Raw genomic sequence first — 18,255 nt, 5'->3', positions numbered from 1 at the left:
TCACATTAGAAGTGACTATTACAAATGTCCTTTAACACTGAAGTTAGTGCCAGTAAACCAGAGTGCTTTATGTACTATCTTCAGGAATAAAATATCCGATTCTTACATGTTGGGTTATTAATGATTAATAATTCTACGAAATGTAAAGGGTGATACAAAAAATCGTACATGTCTATGATATTTTTGTGATTTTGCCTAAGCATTTTGTTTTTAATTTATTTGGTTTTTATATTGTTTTTCTAGAACAATTGATTGGTGCGTCATTAATTTTACAAGAATATTTGGTGGTAATCCTGTTCTGTGTAAATCTTGTATGTTCTCAATATCTTACACCAACAGCCGTTTACATATGAGTTCGCATCACATACTTAGAGTGTGTCACACGTTCCAACTAATCTGGAAGATGTAAAGCCGGGAATCACAATCGGGTTGTGTGTGAATCCTTCGTATTCCCCAGATCTTAAAACCACCAGCCGTTTTGTTTACATATTAAGATGCATCACATGTTCTAAAATATACACTTTTTATGTTTGCTCACTGAGTTAAATTTTATTGTTCTAAAATATACACTTTTTATGTTTGCTCACTGAGATAGATTTTATTGTTCTAAAATATACACTTTTTATGTTTGCTCACTGAGATAGATTTTATTGTTCTAAAATATACACTTTTTATGTTTGCTCACTGAGATAGATTTTATTGTTCTAATATATTCACTTTTTATGGTTGTTCACTGAGATATATTATATTATTCTAAAATATACACTTTTTACGTTTGTTCACTGAGATATAATATATTGTTCTAAAATATACACTTTTTTATGTTTACTTACTGAGATATAATATATTGTTCTAAAATATACACTTTTTATGTTTGCTCACTGACATATATTATATTTTTCTAAAATATTCACTTTTCGATATTTGCTCACTGAAATATATTTATTTGTTCTAGAATATTCACTTTATCTTGGCTCACTGAAATATGATATATAGTTCTAAAATATTTTTTTTTATTTTTGCACACTGATATATTATATATTGTTCTAGAATATTCACTTTTTGTTTTCTCACTGAAATATATTTAACTATCATAGAATATTCACTTTTTTAGGTTTGCTCACTGAGATATATTACATTGTTTTAGAGTACTCAGTTTTATCTTTGATCACTGAGATATATAATATTGTTCTAAAATATTTACTTTTTTATGTTTGACCACTAAGATATATTATATTTCTCTAAAATATTCACTTTTTTATGTTTCCTCACCAAGATATCTTATATTGTTCAAGAATATTTCATTTTTTTATGTTCGCTCACTGAGATATATTTATCTAGAATATTCACTTTTTTATGTTTTCTCACAGATATATATTTAAATTTTCTAGATATACACTTTCTGTTTTCCTCTTTCTTTCATTTTTCGGGCTTGAATCCCCGTCGCACTAAACATGTTCGCTCTTTCAGCCGTGGGGGCGTTATAACGTTACGGTCAATCCCACTATTCGTTGGTAAAAGAGTAGCCCAATAGTTGGCGGTGGGTGGTGATGACTAGCTGTCTTCCCTCTAGTCTTACATTGCTAAATTAAAAACGGCTAACGCAGATAGCCCTCGTGCAGGAAACGAAACTTAAACAATGTTCTACTTTGGAAAGGCACATAAATTATCAACAAAGAGAAAGAAAAAAAACCTTGTTATTATACAAGTAGAAATCAACTAATTGTATTTTTTAAGCATTTACAGGATTGAGCCTTAAATGTTTTACCTATATTCTATAATAGTTCATTGAATTAAATGTATTTGTTTATTTATAAAAACAAATAATAACCTACGTAATAATCTATGTACTTATGGAAAATCTCAAAACCAACCTGGCCATCAGGGTAGATAACCAAAAACGCTTTCCTCATTTTTTTATACTTGTAAAAATTAAATTCATTTTTTCGTCAGTTTTTCATCATTGTTTACTCGCGGTACAAACTTTCATAGTGTTTTAAATGCAACGTCTATCTTATGAAAGAGTCATTGCATTAAATTATTGTAATATTTTTCTGTTTTGTGTTTTACATAAGTTTTCCTCGTGCTTTATGCTCAACATGACCCAGTAAAAGAGTAATTAGATTATGTTCTTGAATCATGTTTACAATCTTTGTTTTACATTTCTTGTGGCTTCTATTAAACTCTGAAAGATAAAAGAACAAATTAAATATTTCTCTTAGTTTCTTCCTCCTTCAAAAATAAATGCTGTCAAAAATTACAAAAAAATATTTGTAAACTTTAAGGGCTGTAGAAAGTGTATATATATTTTGCTAGGTAACATTGTATGTTGTGTAATTCATACAAGATTTGTGTCTTTGAACAAGATAAAAATAAAATGTTTGATAAACACATGTCTGAAGCTCAGAAGTAGAAAATAAATAAAACTAATATCATTTAAAATGAACCCTTAACAAATGAAAGATGTTTACTTTCAGTATTTAACCGTTTTTTTTATGTTTAACATAAAGAGGAAATACAAAAGAAAAGAACTCTACATCAAATATATTATTCGAATTTTTCTTTAGTGAAAGTCACTGTCAGTGTGAGATTTAAACATCTTATCTATTGTGAGTTTTAGGAGGTTTAATATGTATAAATATTATACATATATATATATATATATATAACGTATTACTTCAATAAGAGCGTGCGTGTAGTAATTACTGTGAATTATTTCTGAAAATTCATTAGGACAGGTCACTTCTAGATTCCCTTTCGAAGTTTTAGCTTCCACCAGTTAAATTTATATTTTCATAAATTATTTTATTTATGAATTTATATCGGAACTTACATTTTATTCGCTGTATATTTACTCGCTCACTTCGTCTGTTCTATCTGATAAAATTTAATTGAAAAAGCTGTTTATAAGATATATCAGTAGTGTATATGAAAACAAGATGAACTAGAACCATGATTAGTACATACGATAGAGGACTTGAAACGTTGAGTAATTTATTAGTTCACTATTAATTAACAGGGTCTTGTCAGTGTTGTTGTAAATGATTCATTTTGAACATGCTTTCTATGATTTAGAACGATTTCATAAATAAAAAACAACTATGTAAGCTTATTAAATGTTTTTGTAGTGTATGATTCACGTAAATGACCAGAAACCAGCTTTGAACTAAACCAATGTTGTTATTGTTTTTGTTTGTTTTGAATTTCGCGCAAAGTTACACGAGGGCTATCTGCGCTAACTGTCCCGAGTTTAGTAATGTAACACTAGAGAGAAGGCAGCGAGTAATCGCCACCCACCGCCAACTCTTGGGCTACTCTTTTACCAATTAACAGTGGAATTGATTGTCACATTATAACGCCCCCCACGGCTGAAAGGGCGAGCATGTTTGGTGTGACGGAGATTCGAATCTGCGACCCTCGGATTACGAGTCAAGTGCCTTAACCACGTACGTGACCATGACGGACCGTTGTTATTGTTATACCAATAAATCAAAACTCGTTTTCTTGTGCACTTGTCTTCCTTTTTTTGCGTCCAATTATTTTGAATAGTTACTTAAAACAAGGGTATGTCTGTTGCGAAGAAATACTTGCGATATGAAAGTGTTTACATAACACTTCTTCTTTGTTGGTGCGTTTCACCGCGTTATCTGAAAAGGATGCCAAAGTTCCGTACTCTCAAACCCAGTAATAGCTTTCCTGCTGATAACTGTGAGCGAGGCTAGAGTTACGAGTGAGTTAGCGAGCGTGTGGAGATGTAACCGTTTGCATAGGCGCGAACCACAGAACTCGGGGCCCGTGTAGTCGGTCAGAGCTGGGTGATGTGCATGTATACTAAATGTTTTCAGTGTCACTGCAGAAGACTAGAGAAGAGCTGAGACAGCTTGACCTCACTGTATAGATATGTACATAAATATATATACTTACAAATCTACACACAAATATAAATGTGTCTGTGATTTTTTTGCTGGAGTGAGCTTTTAAACAGGGTGAAAGTTAGCAGTGTAACTGAGCGTGTTTAGTGGTATATTTCACATCTCCGAACAATTTACGAAGTATTAATAAGAACTAACAACACCAACCTGTGTATACGTTTCTAATGATGGACGTTCTACCAAGTGGAAACATCTTCAGAGAACTACAGACAGTTCATGAAACCGGCTTCTTCTCTTCTCAGCTTTCCCTTGAGGATATGTGGCAACAGGTAGGTAGCTGTACGAATTACTGCTACTCTTTAACGTCATAAAATACTCAATTTTGATATGTATGTTTCCGCACCGAAATAAAGTAACACTAGAACATTGCATATAGCTTTAGGTAAGCGATTGCATTTCATTTGTTTACCTGTTTAATGGACTGAGAGTCTAAGAAGAAATTTGAGATTCGTAATGCTCTTGAAAGTACGAAATTGATGGTTCGCGCCCGAGTCGCGCCAAACATGCTCGCCCTCCCAGCCGTGGGGCGTTATAATGGTACGGTCAATCCCACTTTCGTTGGTAAAAGAGTAGCCCAAGAGTTGGCGGTGAGTGGTGATGACTAGCTGCCTTCCCTCTAGTCTTACACTACTAAATTAGGGACGGCTAGCACAGATAGCCCTCGAGTAGCTTTGTGCGAAATTCAAAACAAACAAACAAACAAACGAAGTTGATGAATGTCCTCAGTTTTTCTTATATCTAAGAAATGACGAAAATAATGTTTGCGAAATGCATAAACTTTTGTTCATAATAAACCACATGGTCAAACTCTTTCTAGGCAAAACTAACACAAAAACAGATCGGTATAATCATAGTTAAACTTTGATATTTTTCTTCTTTCATCAGTGTTGTTAAAGATCTATATATCACGAGTTAATTTACTATATATATTATAGCATGGAATTACGTTAATAACAAACCGTTGTCCACAGTGGCTCAGCGGCATGTCTGCGGACTTAGAACGCTACAATCTGGGTTTCGATACCTGTGGTGGGCAGAGAACAGATAGCCCATTGTGTAGCTTTGTGCTTAATTCAAAAACAACAAACCATTGACAACCAATTCTTCTTTTGAAATTTTATGAACTTTGACTAGTGCCACATAGAAAACGGTACTATGTGATTATTCTTTCTTAATACATTTGTTCCTTCGAATACCTGAAACCTTATCCAGCTAGGATAAATTTCTCTTCGTCTTATGAAAGTACATAAATGTTTAATGTGCAGATGAATCTGCCTATCAATCTTTTAATTTTATTAAATGTTTCAAACGACTTGTTATGATCTATAAATAATATATGTTGAAAAGTGTAATGTGATAGGATATATGTAGGGATGTGACTGCTGATCCAGATATGAGTCTGGGAATATATTTCTTACGTGTAATTTCCTTCTACAAAGGTTCTTCATATGGAATATATAACTTTCAGTGTTTTTATTAAGAAAAAAATGGTTTGATTATCAATGACCTTTTGTGAGAACTATAGTTTACTACGACCGTGGCCTTTGACCTGAATAAATGTTTTCTAAGGTATGCTGTCATTTAATTTCAACTGGGTGTCTGGAGTAGCTTCTATTTAGCGTTCTTTTGAAGAGCACGACCATTTGATCACAATGTTAAAACTGTGGTTTTTATTTTCAAATAAACAGGTAAATGTTTAGACAGGTCATTCCAAGTCGATGATATTACGAGTTAAAACGTAGCATTATTCAGTGGATCAACGTATTGATCTGTTGGTTGAAAAATCATCTATGACCTTTATAAGATGTCCTTTAAAACTTCTTAATGTCCAGGTGTATTTATTGTTTGTTTGTTTGTTCGTTTTAACGCAAAGCCGCATTGAGCTATCTGCTATGTCACCCGCGGGAAATCGACCCCTGAATTTTTGTGTTGTAAGACGGTAAACTTACCTCTGACCTAACAGGGAACTGCACGTTTAGACATGATGAAATACACAGAACAACCTCACGTCACAAGTGCAGACTGCAGCTAATACCAGATTGTCCCACAAATAACATAAATCTTTACAGTCAAATTTTGTTCGTTCGTACTTCCAGAACCATAATTATTCATCACAAAAATAAAAAAGTATTCTGAAAGATGAAGCTATTATTATCATTCTCTGAAAATAACGAATTATTCTGAAAGATAAAGCAATTATTATCATCACCTGAAAATAATGAAGAATTCTCAAGAATTTGGTACCACAGGGCTTTACTTCAAACAAAATGATGTCATGGTTACAACAGGATTTCCAACTTCACGAGGAGCGCATTTCACAGACTTCACAGGTAATGCCCATTACATATAGCTACATTACTGTGAATTTAGGCTACACTTTGCTTGGTACTTTATGGAATCCTTAAAAAAGTGATCGTTTTAAAGACTCCTGTATCATTTTCAAGTCAACTGAACATTTTATATATGATGGATGATATGACTCCTAAAGACCAACAAATGATATTTTACATTGTACGTAGTGTGTGTGACCAAGTAAATGTTAAGTATTTATTTTCATATCTACACCAGTCTATATTCTCTCCTCTCTCAGATACGTGTAATTAATAGGCATGTGTCATCTTCCACACACTAATCTACCTAGCCGGTGTGTCTTTTTGAGTTGCACTCAAATAAGGCTACGTTCGGTGGTTCATATCAGTAGCTCAAGGTTTCTTCTAATACTTATGACAGAACATTATATAACCGTGTTATTGAAATGTATTTTCAGAATTCATATAAAGTAAAGTGGAGGCAAAATATTCCAGGCAATGCTTGTTCAGTAATGTCAGTAAAAACAATAGGACAAATATGTACTAATAACATAACACTGCACAACAATTTTTTGATAAGTTTTGCTTTCTGAAAAGTTTTTGCTGATTGTGACAGGTACCTGGTGGGTATGCACAAATATAGTTTTGGTTTTGCTTCATCACGTAGGAACTCTGAGAAATAGACAGTTAACTGTTTACCGGCAATAACATATTTAATTGCATTTATGTTTCTGATATGCTATTAAGTTCAACATAATTAAAAGTGTTTTGCTCCTGATTTTTTGTTTGTATTCAATGTCCAGTGCATCACGTTGCAGTGTCCAACAGTAGTCAGCAAGCATTGACAGATTCCAATTGCCCTGATATCGTTTTTCCATTGTAGCAACGTCCTGGTGAAACTGAAGATTTCGATGAAACGGTACGTGATGGGCAAATTTGATGTGATTTTCGTGATCAGCAGCCAAAATTTATAAGGAACACCCAACAGTGTTCAAGAAACAAAAGCATTGTTGTGCAGTGCTATTATTGTAGTCCTGTGAAAAACAACTGATAATTTAGTAAAATATCTCATTTGAATTTTCATAAATTAAGTTGCTAGTTTGTTGTTAAACAAATTCTGTATAAAGGATTACCTTGGGTCCACCTTGGGTATTGAAACATGGTTTTTAGCATTATAATCCTTACCACTGAACTACTGAGGGGAAGAAGACAAGCTACTATTTACCCTAAATTAAAAGTAAACATATATTTAGTAAACACACTTATAAAACGTGCCAGTTCACTTCAGGCATTTTAAATTCTTTCAGTTGACATATCCTGGCTGAAAAAGTTTAAAAGAAAAGAGGTAATCTGTCAGATTCAGTTATCTTGACCCTCAATATTTTATCCGGTTCTAATTTTTTGTTGTTTCCCTTATATTTTCAGAGTAAATATTAAACAGTTTTATCTTTCCACAATTTACTCTAATTTTGTTTTGTAGTTTTCTAGACTTTATCCTAACTGTATTATTAAATAAATATTAAATTATCATAATTATCATTTTCCTGACGCTCATCACTTCTTTATTATTTTGTTTTATTTTAAACAATTTGAGAAAAATGATTAGTTTCAAAGTAATATTACGAAATGTTGTCTTTATTATTATTTGGTTGTTTTTCACTACATTATATTTTTTATAATCTACTTTTAAATTACCTCCCAGCTTTTTGTGCTTTATTTTACTAAACTATTATTTTTAAATGGCCCGCCATGGCCATGTGAGTTAAGGCGTTCGACTCCCCGTCGCAAAAAAATGCTCGCCCTTTCAGCCGTGGGGACGTTATAATGTGACGGTCGATCCCACTATTCGCTAGTAAAAGAGTAACCCAAGAGTTGGCGGTGAGTAGTGATGACTAGCTGCCTTCCCTCTAGTCTTAAACTGCTAAATTAGGGACGGCTAGCGCAGATAGCCCTCGTGTAGCTTTGCGCGAATCTCAAAAACAAACAAAAAATTATTTTTAAAATTCACAAAAGTTTATTAGTCATATTTTACTTGTTTCTTGTACTTGTAAAATTATAATTTACATTAAAAGATTGTATTGTTTCAGATTTTAAAGCATCTGATACCAGATGCTATCTATCAACCAGAAATAAGCTGTCATTAAGCCATGAGACAATGTGATAACATTGTACGCTATTGTTGGGCATAAACATTTTATATATTTTTTAGAACGGTTCAAAGTAACACCATACTGTCTACGTTTTGTCACATCTGTAGTTTAAAGACAAACTTGTACTTTGAAAAAAGAGCATTATTCTTCAGCCACCAGTTCCAACATAAAGTGGCTAAGAACAAGTCTGTAAGTACATTGGTATAAGGATTTTCTGTCGATTGGAAAATCAGTCAAAAAGTTAAATTTTCACGTACAAACGCAACAACTCCTGTCACAAGTGTAGCTGTGAGATCGATATATTGATGTAATATTTTTCTTCTAAACAATTTCGAATCAGTTTGAACATAAGTGCATTCATATGATATACACACACACACACACGCATATATACATATATAATGTTTACTTACACCATTTGTTCACTATGGTTGTGCAAGAAAAAAAACCTCTAAATAATGCGTTATATTACTCTCTCTTTGTTTCTAGTTTTACGTTAAACCCCCCAATGGTACAGCGGTATGTGTGCTGACTCATAATGCTAAAAACTAGGTTTCGATACCCGTGGTGGGCAAAGCACGGGTAGCCCATTCTGTAGCTTCTTGCTTAATTCCAACCAATCAAGCAGTCAAGTTTTACTTTCATTTCAGAGAAAACCTGGATTTAGATATATATTACTCTGAGTGTCTCCAATAGCACAGCGGTATGTCTGCAGGCTTAAAACGCTAGGTATCAGGTTTCGATACCCATTGTGCAATTTTGTGCTTAACTTTAAACAAACAAATACTTTAAGTGTGTTAGAAATTGTGCGGGAAAGCTAGTTAAAAATTTTTTCTTCTATATGCTTTAAGAGCTCTCCGTGAACACAGAGAACCATTTTGATACCGTCCAAAACAAAATCTATAGTATTACTAGCACTATCTACAAAATAATAAGACACTTCTTAGAGAAACGCCATTCGCTGCGTGCTTTTCTGTCAATAGAGCATGCGTAGATTGTCGAGACATGTCAGACGTAAATATGGCACATGGTTAACATGCAGCACACTCGTGTATCTCTATCTTTGTCATCTAAATATAGGAACCTAATTTTCCCGCTTCACTCTCACAGCTGTGTCTCATAGTGCATTCTTAAGAACTTTACACATTGAAGAGTCTTATGCATGAAAATACTTACTGTTACCCAGTAAAATATTTCCGGATAAAGACGAGTGTGTTGACTATATGAACTCAATGTAAGAAACTTTTGTTGGATCAAAAACAGGTTAATAAAAAATCGTGAACTGCGTGAACTCAACGTAAGGAGCTGTTATTGGATCCAGCACCAGTCATAAAAAATCATGAAATCCACGAACTCAACGCACAGAAATTTGCAGTAGAAGGTTACATCTTTCTATATAATAAGACCAACAATGATTTATATATATATATATATATTCATAAGTATCACTTTATCCAACTTATTGTAAACATTTGTGAGTTGGAATTATGGTAGTTACTTATCACTTTCAATAATATAAATGTGTGTACTAATATAAAACTCTACTGAAATACAAATATAATTATTTAAAGTTCCTTTCTATTCGAATAAAAATATTTTAATACCGCTACATCTGTACATATAAATAATATCTGATGGATGACTGGTTACAGAAAACTCACGTAACTCAGATAAGATTCGTTATCACAAAAATGGTGCCTCTTCATAACACTAGAACAAAATGTCGAATATTTGTTACTGTAAGTTAACATTGTGAAACTTAATCAGTCAGTGTAACAAACAATAAACCAATCAGTGTGATGAATACTGAAGTAATATTGACAGTTGAATCTGATATCGTTAGACAGCTAGAACCTGCTGTAAATGTGTGAATTATAAACTATATTGACAGTTGAACCTGATATCGTTAGACAGCTAGAACCTGCTGTAAATGTGTGAATTATGAACTATATTGACAGTTGAACCTGATATCGTTAGACAGCTAGAACCTGCTGTAAATGTGTGAATTATGAACTATATTGAAAGTTGAACCTGATATAGTTAGACAGCTAGAACCTGCTGTAAATGTGTGAATTATGAACTATATTGACAGTTGAATCTGATATCGTTAGACAGCTAGAACCTGCTGTAAATGTGTGAATTATGAACTATATTGACAGTTGAACCTGATATAGTTAGACAGCTAGAACCTGCTGTAAATGTGTGAATTATGAACTATATTGACAGTTGAACCTGATATCGTTAGACAGCTAGAACCTGCTGTAAATGTGTGAATTATGAACTATATTGACAGTTGAACCTGATATAGTTAGACAGCTAGAACCTGCTGTAAATGTGTGAATTATGAACTATATTGACAGTTGAACCTGATATAGTTAGACAGCTAGAACCTGCTGTAAATGTGTGAATTATGAACTATATTGACAGTTGAACCTGATATAGTTAGACAGCTAGAACCTGCTGTAAATGTGTGAATTATGAACTATATTGAAAGTTGAACCTGATATAGTTAGACAGCTAGAACCTGCTGTAAATGTGTGAATTATGAACTATATTGACAGTTGAATCTGATATCGTTAGACAGCTAGAACCTGCTGTAAATGTGTGAATTATGAACTATATTGACAGTTGAACCTGATATAGGACACCTAGAACCTGCTGTGTGAATTATGAATTATATTGACAGTTGAACCTGATATCGTTAGACAGCTAGAACCTGCTGTAAATGTGTGAATTATGAACTATATTGACAGTTGAACCTGATATGGTTAGACAGCTAGAACCTGCTGTAAATGTGTGAATTATGAATTATATTGACAGTTGAACCTGATATAGTTAGACAGCTAGAACCTGCTGTAAATGTGTGGATTATGAACTATATTGACAGTTGAACCTGATATAGTTAGACAGCTAGAACCTGCTGTAAATGTGTGAATTATGAACTATATTGACAGTTGAATCTGATATCGTTAGACAGCTAGAACCTGCTGTAAATGTTCGAATTATGAACTATATTGACAGCGAACCTGATATAGTTAGACAGCTAGAACCTGCTGTAAATGTGTGAATTATGAACTATATTGACAGTTGAACCTGATATAGTTAGACAGCTAGAACCTGCTGTAAATGTGTGAATTATGAACTATATTGACAGTTGAACCTGATATAGTTAGACAGCTAGAACCTGCTGTAAATGTGTGAATTATGAACTATATTGACAGTTGAACCTGATATAGTTAGACAGCTAGAACCTGCTGTAAATGTGTGTGAATTATGAACTATATTGAAAGTTGAACCTGATATAGTTAGACAGCTAGAACCTGCTGTAAATGTGTGAATTATGAACTATATTGACAGTTGAATCTGATATCGTTAGACAGCTAGAACCTGCCAAAATGTAGGAATTATGAACTATATTGACAGTTGAACCTGATATAGTTAGACACCTGAACCTGCTGTAAATGTGAATTGAATTATATTGACAGTTGAACCTGATATCGTTAGACAGCTAGAACCTGCTGTAAATGTGTGAATTATGAACTATATTGACAGTTGAACCTGATATAGTTAGACAGCTAGAACCTGCTGTAAATGTGTGAATTATGAACTATATTGACAGTTGAACCTGATATAGTTAGACAGCTAGAACCTGATGTAAATGTGTGAATTATGAACTATATTGACAGTTGAACCTGATATAGTTAGACAGCTAGAACCTGCTGTAAATGTGTAGACATATGAACTATATTGACAGTTGAATCTGAATATCGTTGACACCTGAAGAACCTGCTGTAAATGTGTGAATTATGAACTATATTGACAGTTGAACCTGATATAGTTAGACATCTAGAACCAGCTGTAAATGTGTGAATTATGAACTATATTGACAGTTGAACCTGATATAGTTGAATGCTAGAAACCCGTTGTGGAAATGTGAATTATGAACTATATTGACAGTTGAACCTGATATAGTTAGACAGCTAGAACCTGCTGTAAATGTGTGAATTATGAACTATATTGACAGTTGAACCTGATATAGTTAGACAGCTAGAACCCGCTGTAAATGTGTGAATTATGAATTATATTGACAGTTGAACCTGATATAGTTAGACAGCTAGAACCTGCTGTAAATGTGTGAATTATGAACTATATTGAAAGTTGAACCTGATATAGTTAGACAGCTAGAACCTGCTGTAAATGTGAATTATGAACTATATTGACAGTTGAATCTGATATCGTTAGACAGCTAGAACCTGCTGTAAATAAACAATTATGAACTATATTGACAGAACCTGATATAGTTAGACACCTAGAACCTGCTGTAAATGTGTGAATTATGAATTATATTGACAGTTGAACCTGATATCGTTAGACAGCTAGAACCTGCTGTAAGTGAATTATGAACCATTGACAGTTGAACCTGATATAGTTAGACAGCTAGAACCTGCTGTAAATGTGAATTATGAACTATATTGATGAAGTTGAACCTGATATAGTTAGACAGCTAGAACCCTGCTGTAAATGTGTGAATTATGAACTATATTGAAAGTTGAACCTGATATAGTTAGACAGCTAGAACCTGCTGTAAATGTGTGAATTATGAACTATATTGACAGTTGAATCTGATATCGTTAGACAGCTAGAACCTGCTGTAAATGTCTGAATTATGAACTATATTGACAGTTGAACCTGATATGTTGTAGAACCCTGTATGTGAATTATGAATTATATTGACAGTTGAACCTGATATCGTTAGACAGCTAGAACCTGCTGTAATGTGTGAATTATGAACTATATTGACAGTTGAACCTGATATAGTTAGACAGCTAGAACCTGCTGTGTGGGAATTATCCTATATTGACAGTTGAACCTGATATACAGACAAAGAACCTGCTGTAAATGTGTGAATTATGAACTATATTGAAAGTTGAACCTGATATATAGACAGCTAGAACCTGCTGTAAATGTGTGAATTATGAACTATATTGACAGTTGAACCTGATATAGTTAGACAGCAGAACCTGCGTAAAATGTGAATTATGAACTGACAGTTGAACCTGATATAGTTAGACATCTAGAACCAGCTGTAAATGTGTGAATTATGAACTATATTGACAGTTGAACCTGATATAGTTAGACAGCTAGAACGCTGTAAAATGTGTGTGAATTATGAACTATATTGACAGTTGAACCTGATATAGTTAGACAGCTAGAACCTGCTGAAATGTGGAATTATGAACTATATTGACAGTTGAACCTGATATAAAGACAGCAGAACCTGCTGTAAATGTGTGTGAATTATGAATTATATTGACAGTTGAACCTGATATAGTAGAGACAGCTAGAACCTGCTGTAAATGTGAATTATGAACTATATTGACAGTTGAACCTGATATAGTTAGACAGCTAGAACCTTGTAAATGTGTGAATTATGAACTATATTGACAGTTGAACCTGATATAGTTAGACAGCTAGAACCTGTTGTGTGAATTATGAACTATATTGACAGTTGAACCTGATATAGTTAGACAGCTAGAACCTGCTGTAAATGTGTGAATTATGAACTATATTGACAGTTGAACCTGATATAGGACAGCTAGAACCTGCTGTAATGTGTGAATTATGAACTATATTGACAGTTGAACCCGATATAGTTAGACAGCTAGAACCTGCTGTAAATGTGAATTATGAACTATATTGACAGTTGAACCTGATATAGTTAGACAGCTAGAACCTGCTAAATGTGTGAATTATGAACTATATTGACAGTTGAATCTGATATAGTTAGACAGCTAGAACCTGCTGTAAATGTGTAATTATGAACTATATTGACAGTTGAACCTGATATAGTTAGACAGCTAGAACCTGCCAAATGTGTGTGAATTATGAATTATATTGACAGTTGAACCTGATATAGTTAGACAGCTAGAACCTGCTGTAAATGTGTGAATTATGAACTATATTGACAGTTGAACCTGATATAGTTAGACAGCTAGAACCTGCTGTAAATGTGTGAATTATGAACTATATTGACAGTTAACCTGATATTGTTAGACAGCTAGAACCTGCTGTAAATGTGTGAATTATGAATTATATTGACAGTTGAACCTGATATAGTTAGACAGCTAGAACCTGCTGTAAATGTGAATTATGAACTATATTGACAGTTGAACCTGATATAGTTAGACAGCTAGAACCTGCTGTAAATGTGTGAATTATGAACTATATTGACAGTTGAACCGATATAGTTAGACAGCTAGAACCTGATGTAAATGTGTGAATTATGAACTATATTGACAGTTGAACCTGATATAGTTAGACAGCTAGAATTTGCTGTAAATGTGTGAATTATGTCATCTTTGTGATCACCCCAACGTGAATATATAAGAAATACGAACTGTATCATGACATAATCATTTGACGAACCCGAAATAAACCCACAGCAAATTTGAACTGTATCGTTAAGTGATCATTTGATGAAACCAGCATAAACGTACAGCAAATTTGAACTGTACCGTTAAGTGATCATTTGATGAAACCAGCATAAACCTACAATAAACATGAACTGTACAGTTGTGTAATCATGTCCCATGAACATATAGGCCGTATCATCCATCTGCTCATGCCATCGTTTATTCAATGTAAAGCACAGCTGTGCTATCCACGCTATCATCCTAATATGAACTCATAGTAGCTGAACTGTGCCATAAATATCATGTTAACATTATTTCACAGTAAATAATGTTGTACTGTGTCGTAAATATGATGACGTCAACGTGAACTTACAGCAATACCGAAATGTGCCATATATATGATGACGTCAATGATGATCTCACAGCAATACCGAGCTGTGCCATATATATGATGACGTCAACGTGAACTTACAGCAATACCGAACTGTGCCATAAATGTGATGACATTAACGCGATCTCACAGCAATACCGAACACTGTATAAATATGATGACGTCAACGTGATTTCACGACAATACCGAACTGTGTCATAAATATGATGACGTCACCGTGATCTCACGGTAAAAATGAAGCTGCTCATTACTGAATTCAAGCACAAACTCGAACAAAGTGAATTATGTCATACACTTGAACATGTCATGTGAACTCATGGAGAAAATGAACTGCACCGTAAGTGTGACGTCCTGGGTTATATCCGTGTGACGTTGGGTTATATCCGCATCACAGATCAAGTGTACGTTCATGACGTACTCGTGGTCAAACCGAGCTAAGCCTTTAAAGAAATTAGGATCTCACATAGAACTGAGTAGGTATGTCATATGACTATGATGTCTGATATTTAATAGTAAAATCACACCATATATTGCACTTTCTTATCTAGAGTACTTTCTTAAAGTTCTTTGATATAATCCAAACCAACTGTTCCTTTACTACAAAAGTACACTTTACATCAATATAAACACGAAGAAGGAAATATTTCGCACGTTACGATCGTTTAACGTTCACACAACAAGATTAAAATCAGTTACAAGTTTGTTTCTCATGATTCACTGAAACTTATATTGTTTCAAGTGAGATCGTGAATTTTATTTTGTGAGCATTAAAGCTGTGCACGTGCTCTATTACAAGATATAAAATGGGTTACTAAAAGCGACATGCGCTCGCTCACAGCACGAGAAGTGGTTTGTTCTAAAGCGTGACCATAACAACTCTTACCCAGCATCTAATTAATCATTTACACGAACTGAAAACATACGATTCTTTAATACACGTTGTAAGGTATCTTGAAATGCTTAAATGTCTGGGATTCGAACCCTGTGATCCTCAGGTTACGAGGTTGAGCGATCGTTTTACCAATGCAATAAGTTCACGATTCTTAGACCACTGTGCTCTATGAGTTTCCTTCAGACCTTCGGATAGAGCCCATGGCCATGTGGTTAGGGTACTCAACTTGTAATCTGAAAGTCGCAGGCTCGAATCCCCATCACACCAAACATGCTCGTTCTTTTAGCCGTGTGGGCGTTATAAAGCCACGGTCAGTTTCACTATTCGTTGGCAAAAGAGTAGCTCAAGAGTGGGCAGTTGGTGATGATAATTGGCTGACTTCACTCTACTTTTACGCTTCTAAATTATGGACGGATAGCACAGACAGCTTTGTGCAGTATTGTGACACAAACAAATAAAATTATTTCGAGAAATGTTACGCGCACACACACACAACAAAACTGAACGCCACCTACTGAGTCCTAATCGGTATATATTCACAACTAACTTTCAAATATGACATCGTCATCGTTACGGTTTTCTAATAAAATTATGACTCTTCAACTTCAGAGTATTCATTATAAGCAAAATAATTTAATGTGCCAAAACATGAGTTTTCAACCGATTAGTTTTATCTTGTTCCAAAATGTCCGCCAAATCACTGTAACCCATATGAGGTTATATCCAAATGGTTATACTAGCTGCTACGTAATTATTATACTTTTAATTTACTACACCCTCTGGCCCAGGATGGCCAGACGGTTAAGGTACGACTTGTAATCCGAAGGTCAGGGTTCGAATCCCCGCCACATCAAACATATCAACCTTTTCGGCCGTGGGTCGTTATAATGTGACGGTCAATCCCACTATTCGTTGGCAAAAGGGTAACCCAAGAGTTGGCAGTGGGTGGTGATAGCGGCCTTCCTTCTAGTCTTACACTGCAAAATAGAGCCAGCTAGCGCAAATAGCCCTCTTTTAGCTTTGTGAAATTCAAACCACAGTCTCGTGGTTTCCAGTCGTATGGAAGGCCTATAAAATATATTATTAATAATAGGATAACAATGATTATACAAGGCAATGAGAATTTGTTATTTTAAAACACTTTAAAGAATAAAACAACTATAATGTAAGAATTTTAAATGTGATATAATAATAATAACCACACGTAAACTCACACTTAAACATCTTCCCACCACGAGACCTTCGAGGCATCAAATAAATGATGACTTTCGCTGTTTACTACATCACTTTGTACCGTATGGTAGAAAATTAAATTATGATACTGAAACGAGAGAGTTTTTACCATGTTTGGACAGTTGTGAACTGTTTTAGTAAAATTATCGATCGAGTTTGTACAGTTTGGGCACTACATAACTATTCATTCAGTCAACTTTGAAGGAAGGTATTGCTCTGATGAGGCTTAGAGTTTTAAAGAAAACCTAAGATAAATTGGTTCCTGAGCAGAGGTCCGATTGCCGATTGGCAACTGATAACGAGAATTGCGTTTGTTTGTTTTTTATTATGAACCTCCACGAATCGTAGTTGATTTTCGAAGATACAAATTGCCTTACAACTCCTAATGAAAGACTGACTGACTATGATATATAGTATCAGAACACAAGCAGTTCTAGAAAATCACGTTAACTCGGTACGTTACAGTTGGTCACAGAAGTTTGAGTTCATTGTTTACATAATGATTCACAAAAATTATAGCGACAACATACATTTATGTTTCCTTATAAAACATAATACATTTTAAAGTTTTACGTTGCTCTGTGATAAGTAAAAATAACAGTCATTTTTTAACTCGGGTAGCCATGATGATAAACCAGCCTGCTATCCACGTAGAAGTGAGTCTAGATTCAGATTACAAGGTGATCAGCAAACCAACTGATCATAGCTATTACTACAGTGAGATATTTTAAATATGTTTAATGGATTTTAGAGGAAATGTAATAATTACGTTACTTTGATCAAACAAATACGGACTACGATCAAAGTAAATCATTTACACTGATTAGTTTGATTACATATAAAGATGTAGAGACATATCAGTTTGGTAGGCAAGAATATGTCATGGCTAAGGTTAAGAGATACGTTTTCTTGATAAAGTAAATTACACGTGAAAC

At 34.1% G+C, this 18,255-nt stretch overlaps 1 protein-coding gene across 2 annotated transcripts in view; it reads right to left on the bottom strand.

Annotated features, from left to right (window-relative positions):
• The window catches only part of LOC143256316 (uncharacterized), a 30,134-nt gene extending 25,950 nt beyond the window's left edge, over positions 1-4,184 (bottom strand). For both annotated transcript variants that reach the window (XM_076513393.1, XM_076513394.1), the window contains exon 1: positions 4,080-4,184. Coding sequence is in view for 1 of the 2 variants with exons in the window: in XM_076513394.1 (XP_076369509.1) it covers positions 4,080-4,125 (46 nt within the window). In the remaining variant the exon portion in view is untranslated. The remainder of the gene's footprint in view (positions 1-4,079) is intronic.
• Between the last annotated feature and the right edge of the window lie 14,071 nt (positions 4,185-18,255).

This window comes from Tachypleus tridentatus, chromosome 7, assembly GCF_004210375.1.
Source record: "Tachypleus tridentatus isolate NWPU-2018 chromosome 7, ASM421037v1, whole genome shotgun sequence".
NCBI classification, from domain to species: domain Eukaryota; kingdom Metazoa; phylum Arthropoda; class Merostomata; order Xiphosura; family Limulidae; genus Tachypleus; species Tachypleus tridentatus.
This window is presented reverse-complemented; position numbering and strand designations above follow the sequence as displayed.